This window comes from Antrostomus carolinensis, unplaced genomic scaffold (genome assembly GCF_000700745.2).
Source record: "Antrostomus carolinensis isolate BGI_N321 unplaced genomic scaffold, ASM70074v2 scaffold29534, whole genome shotgun sequence".
Classification (NCBI taxonomy): domain Eukaryota; kingdom Metazoa; phylum Chordata; class Aves; order Caprimulgiformes; family Caprimulgidae; genus Antrostomus; species Antrostomus carolinensis.
In genome coordinates, this window is record NW_010313286.1 from 8,905 (window position 1) to 15,394 (window position 6,490).

The 6,490-nt window shown below is 58.6% G+C and overlaps 1 protein-coding gene across 1 annotated transcript in view; it reads left to right on the plus strand.

Moving 5' to 3' along the window:
- LOC104524441 (serine/arginine repetitive matrix protein 3-like) overlaps positions 1-5,778 on the plus strand; it is a gene marked incomplete at both ends in the record, with an annotated part of 10,344 nt that extends 4,566 nt beyond the window's left edge. The window contains 7 exons of the mRNA XM_010167318.1: positions 3,025-3,159; positions 3,302-3,382; positions 3,760-3,789; positions 4,180-4,248; positions 4,550-4,585; positions 5,519-5,569; positions 5,674-5,778. Coding sequence (XP_010165620.1) covers positions 3,025-3,159; positions 3,302-3,382; positions 3,760-3,789; positions 4,180-4,248; positions 4,550-4,585; positions 5,519-5,569; positions 5,674-5,778 — 507 coding nt within the window. The remainder of the gene's footprint in view (positions 1-3,024; positions 3,160-3,301; positions 3,383-3,759; positions 3,790-4,179; positions 4,249-4,549; positions 4,586-5,518; positions 5,570-5,673) is intronic.
- Positions 5,779-6,490: the final 712 nt, after the last annotated feature.

Sequence of the window (6,490 nt, forward strand, 5' to 3'; positions counted from 1 at the left end):
TGTAACTCTAGAAATATTAGTGTTACCAATAATAATCATTAATAATAGTAATAATTTCTGTTGCGAGGGGCCCAGGCTGGATAGGCAGGGCTTGAGCCTGCTTCTGGTAGACCCAGAGCCTGTGTCCATCAGGCTGGTGTGACCCTAAGGAGCCACAGAGAAGAAGCTTCTCCAAGGAGCTCCTGCCCCACACCTCTGCCTCCTAATCACTCCTCATGCTGCCTGCTCCCTGGGGGCTGCTTCTGTCTGGGGGGGGTTGGAGCTCAGGGTAGGTGTCCAAAGCAGCTCAGCTCCTGTTGGGAACGTGCCACTTGCACCTCAGCCTCGCGAGGGTCTGCCCTGCCTGGATGATGATTTATCTGCATGATGCTTAATGGCGCAGGCAGCGTGGCTGGCCCGGCGTGCACCATCCATCAGCCTGGAAACCAGGTCACTGGGGACAGGAATAGATGCTGCAGGTTCACTGAATATTAATGCTTCATTAGGGGCAGGAAATCAGGACGAGGGGGGAGGCAGGGAAGCCGTGACAGTGGGGGAGAGCTTTCCTGGGGTACACCAGGCAGGGAGGGACATGGCTTGGCTGTCCCCAGCCCAGGATGGGGCACATGGCCCTGGGGCAACATTCAGGGTCCTTCTCCAGGCAGGAAAAAACAAGGGGTAGGGAAAACAAAGCTGCTTGGGTCACCAAGTATCAACCTGGACATGTTAACAAGTAGCCTTTGCCCGTGGGTGCATGAAGCACCTCCAGGGCATCTTCCAGGGCAAGCTCATTAGGGCTGACGCTTAACGAGCGTCATAGGGATGCCGAAGGTGCGTTAAGGTTACCCAGGCAGCCCTGGCTGTTGTCACCTTTGTGGGCTTGCTTTTGCCAAGCGAAGGGTAATCATGAAAGATTAGCTCAGGGGCTATAAATAATAATGCTGAGCTGGAAGGAGCAGTCTCAAAGCAAAGGATTGCTCGGAGGAGAGCAAAGCTGGAGGCGTTTGGAGGAAGCCAGTAGAGCTGGGTCCAAAGGAGGTGGTTGTTCAAACAGCAGGAAACTGAGCTGCCAAAGTCCCTGCCAAAGGATGTCCTGGGTGTGAAAGGTCTGTGCTGGTTGAAGAGGCTGGACAAGGGAGTTAAATAAACTTTAAATAAAGAGCCACAGCCTTTGGAGTGGCTGAGAGAGTGCTCAACAAAACATCTCATGGGCTGGTCCTGCTCCAGCACCTCTTTGGACTTTTACAACTCAGTTTTCGGCTGCCAGGACTATGAGTCTGAACCAGCTGGTCTTGTTTTAAAGCAGATGTGAATGCTGTACATCATCTGCAAAACTCCCTAGGGGAAACTGAGGCAGCGAGCAGAGCTGTGACCACCTGGGTCCCTGGCTTGCTCTCTGTGCTCTTCCAGCTCCCATCTCTGTGCCTGAAGATACAGCTTGGTCCCCAGGGAGTCACTGCTTGATGGACAGGCTGGTGGGATTGCAAACAAATGCAAGCGTGTGCCGGGCAAGGAGGGATAATTGGGGCAGCAGAAGCTCGTCTTGAGCTGCTGAGCACAGCTAATGGGTGAGATGTTGGCAGCAGGCTCTGGCATGGAGCACTGCCCGCTCACGGAGCAGAGAGTCCAACAGGGAGTTATCCCTGCTTGCTCCTCTCTTTGCCTCTTTTCTACCCCTTCCCATGCTTGGTGGGTGATTGAAAGGCTGTTCCTGCCCTGGGGACATGGCCAAAGCAGGAGACACTTGGATAGGACCCAAAAAGTCATGGTTGTGGAGCAGAAGGGAGCCCGAGAGCCGCTTGAGTGATCATCCGTGGTCAGGAGGAGGATGTCTCGCTTGTAGTTCTGGTCCAAACGATTTTTAATTGGGTTAACCAGCCCCGAGCCTGCCTGTGGCCACGATGCCAACACGTGCCGCTCTCGGATCTGCCATCTGGGGCTGGGATCATCCCTTCGCTCAGCCGGAGGCGCTGACCAGGCTGCCAAGGGACGGGTGCTGTGGGGACTGTGCTTCTCCACCAGCATTCCTGGCCACACACCTCCAGGCTGGGAAGGGTGGAGGAGCCTATATGGGGTTTCCAAGGACAAATCTCCCTTGGGAAGCAAGTGCCCAGGCTGGTGTGATGCTGGGCACTCTCCAGGCATGGCCCCATCTGTTATGGTTCCCTCCAGAGCACCTGGATGACCACATCCCTCCTGGGGTGAGATGTCCTACATCTCCCAAGAACAAAGGAAGAGCTCCTAGTGGGGTTTGCTGCTGCTCCTGGGGCTGATGGCAGAAGAGGTCCAGGGAGGTGGAGGGCAGCAGTGACTCCTGGGTCCCTCCTGCCTGCCCAGTCCAGCTGCCAGGTCTCTGCCAAGCCCTGCCCGTAGTCCTGGTAGTCAATGGCAACCTCCGACCGGTTTCCATGGCAGCGGGAAAAATTAATGCTGATGAAGTCACTCAGGAGGTAGAGGAGACCCTGATGGCTCCAGGCCTGATATCCCCCCACCCCATCTCATTTGGCCAGGGGGGATATCACCCATCACCTGCCTGAAGCTCTGGTGTGGAGCCGGTGACATGCTGGGGTGCTGGCCCCAACACCCAGATCATCCTGGGCAGCTCCCACCCGTGGGCAGATAATCACCTGAATTCCCCAAGCCTCCTGCTGACCCCTCTTGCCCTCATCCAACCCCACCACCTACCTGGGCTGACCCCAGCCCCGTGCTCAGCCCCAGCACTTGGGAAACACCAAAAGGGTCCCTGAGGCTGGACCCCACAAGGGATTGGTGACCTGAGCTCCACGGTGTCCCTGTGCCAGCTCAATGGGGATTTCTGCAGGGACAGCACCCCCAGGAAGACCTCAAGAAGACCCCACCATGGGGCTTTGCTCTCTGTGGACCTCAAGGGATGTGACCAAGGTCCCCTGGGGATGCTATGGCAGAGGGGATGTCCCCCACCTCCTGTAGCTGCACTGGAGCTCCCCCAGGCTTCCCTCCAGCTACTCCAGTGGGGAACAAGGAACAGGGAGCCCCAAATTAATCCTGTGCTTCCTTCTTCGTCAGCGTGATAGAAAACCACCACGGGACGGATGGGGAGGAGTACGCGGTGGAGTACCCTGACTACGAGGAGGGCTGCCTGCTGCAGTGCGACTGCTCGGCTGAGTGCTACCGCCAGGACAGCGGCCACCGCGAGTACAGGTCCGACCAGACCCACACAGGGGATTTTGGGCTGTGGGGGTGATGGCTCCATGAAGAGCCACCATACGGTGTCCATGTCAGGGGACACAGAGGCCAAGGGGCTGTCCCTTCTTCCCCCAGCCCTGTCTGCTTTCTTCCACAGGTTGAAAAGACGCTCGAGCAGCTCCACCTCTCCTCCACCAAAGAAGAAAAAGAAAAAGAAATCGGGTCACCGCCGGAGCCGGTGAGTCCCCAGCTGTCCCTGTGCTGTCCCCTCTCCTGGGAGTGCAGCTCTCCTCCCAGCTCAGCCTTTCCTCAGCCTCTGGTGGGGCAAGTCCCCCCCATTCTGGGGGACGGTGCACCCCTAAATGTGCACCCACGTGTCACACACACGCACAGTGCTGTGGGATGCTCCACCAGCCCACCCAACCGCATGCACTGGTGGGACCTTGCCCAGTCTGTGCTGGGAAGGAGCTGGCTGCCACAGGGCACAACACCAGGCAGGATTTGGCTCCTTGAAGGATCTGGCTGGTCCCCTCCCTGATTAGCACTGGCAGCCTGGGCAGGATGCTGTCCCCAATGTCCCTAATGTCCCTTTCTTCTCTGCCTTCCCCATGGCAGCAAAAAGAGGAAACCTGGCTCGGAGCGCAGGTGAGTGCCCGCCGGGATGGGTGGGCTGGGTCCCAGCTGGGCATGCAAGGTCACCAGGCACGAGCTGATCTCCACCATCCACTGTCCCCCTCTGAAATCCCAGTGGGAATTCCACATCCTGCTGGAGGCTGTGGAGCCCACGAGGTGGCAATGAGACACAGCAGGATTTGGGTGCTCCAGGACCAAAGGCAGCCAGAGCCCTTCTCCTAAAAGCCCCGTGCTATCCCCTACCCCAAATCCCCCCAGGAAATTGCTTCTGTGTGATGTTCATCCATCCCATGGGTGGCCCAGGGGAAGCAGGATGTTGGGGGGCAGTGGGATGGACCTCCTGTGGGCCATGGGGGGGTCCCTTGCTCTCCCTTCAAGGGCACCCACTTTCCACCCTCCCAGCTGTGACAGCTCGTCACCCATCCGCAAGGAAAAGAAAAAGAAGACTGGAAAGAAACACAGACGTGACAGGTAGGATGGATACCACGTTGGGTTGGGGACAGTGGAGGTGGCTGGGGACAGCAGGGCTGGTTGGTGGCTACTCAGGCCCCTTGGGCTGGGTTAGGATGGAGGCATGGGCAGGGATGGATGGTGGTGGCTCTTTATGGGGCCATCACCTCCTCACAGCAGCTGTCACGTGCCCCATCCAGCAGCCCATCTTGGGGTCACCTCTCTGCCCTGGTTCCCATCCCCTGGGGCTGCCCAACCTTCACTTCCCCCCCTGGCTGGCTCAGCGTGTCTCCTTCATCTCTGCCTCCTCTTTATCCCTCAGGTCTGAGTCGGGGTCACGGAAGAAGAGAAGACACAGGTGAGAGCGATGGCTGCTGGGAGCCACCCCAGTGCCATCACCGCTGGCTGCCAGCTTCCCTCGTCAGGGATCCCCTGTCCCCTGCCCTCCCGCTGTCCCCATCCCCTCTGCCCACGGGGACAGACCCATTGGGCACGGTGGGTGTGAGAGTGGCTGTCTGTCCATCTGTCCCTTGCTTGGTGACCGCCCCACCTCACCCCATGGCCAGACACCGCTGGGCATCGCCCATCCTTGGAGGTGACACAGGGCCACTCTGGGTGACTGCAGGGTCCCACATGGCCCCAAACGTCCCCTGGGGGAGAAAGGGTGATGCTGAGCAGCTGTGGCCAGGGTAAACCCTGGCTGTTGCCCTGCTCTGCAGATGTCCTTTGCCAGCAACACTATTTTAGGGTGAAAGAAGTAAAAACCAAAGAAGGCCAATGCAGGGCAAGGCAAGCAGGGGGGAACAACAGGCCCAAGCCCTGTGGATGCTGAGTGGACCCCCACAGTCCCCCCAAAGTTAACTGGGATCTCCACTGTGGTGTGAAGCTCGATGGAGCCCAGCTCCGGGCAGGTCCTTCCCATCGGATAGGAGCAGAGGAAATGGCAGGAAGACGTGGCAGGGGAGGGTAAGGTTGGCCATGAGGGAAAAGGTTCTTGAGGCAGAGGGTGGTGGAACACTGGAACAGGCTCCCCAGGGAGGTGCTCATGGCACCAAGCCTGACAAGATTCCAGCAGCATTTGGCCAAGGCCCTCAGGGACATGGTGTGAATGTTGGGATTGTCCTGTGCAGGGACAGGAGTTGGACTGATGATCCTTGTGGGTCCAACTCACAATGTTCCATGATTCTGTGACAGCTCCTCCTCCAGCCTCCCCACAGCGGGTGGGGAGCAGGGAAGGCCCTGTAGGTGCTGCTCCTGCTCCCATCTCTGCAGCTTTTGGCTCTTCCCACAGGTCCCGAAGCCCCAAGAACAAACGGAAAGAGAAAAGCAAAGAGCGCAAGAGGTGAGGGGCCGGGATGGCGAGGGCAGCAGGGTGATGTGTCCCCCTGTGTGCTCCCTGCGGTGGCTCAGCCTGTCCCTTGGCCACCTCGGCCACCTTCTCCACAGGTCCCGCAGCGAGTCCCCAGCCTGGCGCTCGCACCGGCGCAGCTCCTGCAGCTCCCACAGCACCTCGCTCTCCTCCGACGACAGCGGCTCCAAATCCCCCAGCAGGTAGGGGCAGCCTGGGACCCCTGTCCCCACTGCCAGTGGCCCCCTTGCAGAGTAGAGGACAGGGAGTTGGGTGACAGAGATATCCCTGTGATGAGGACCCTTATGTGATGGAGAGCAGGGAGTTGGGTGACAGAGGTGTCCCCATGATGGGGACCCTTGGGGATGGAGGACAGGGAGTTGGGTGACAGAGATGTCCCTGTGATGAGGACCCTTATGTGATGGAGAGCAGGGAGTTGGGTGACAGAGGTGTCCCCATGATGGGGACCCTTGGGGATGGAGGACAGGGAGTTGGGTGACAGAGATGTCCCTGTGATGAGGACCCTTATGTGATGGAGAGCAGGGAGTTGGGTGACAGAGGTGTCCCCATGATGGGGACCCTTGGGGATGGAGGACAGGGAGTTGGGTGACAGAGATGTCCCTGTGATGAGGACCCTTATGTGAGGGAGAGCAGGGAGGTGGGTGGCAGAGATGTCCCTGGGATGGGACAGAAGGATGGAGAGGAGTGGGATGGTGCTGCAGCATCTCTGAGGGGTTTGGGGAACACGGTGCCCAAATAGTGTTTCAATTTTGAACTAGAGAAATCACAAACCCACCAATTTTCACCCCATTTCTTGTTTTGGCAAAGCCTGTCCCACCATCTCAGCCTGGGCTTCCAGCCAGCAGCTCTGCCGGAGCTGGGCAAAGGGCTATGCCATGCTGGGGTTGGGGCGGG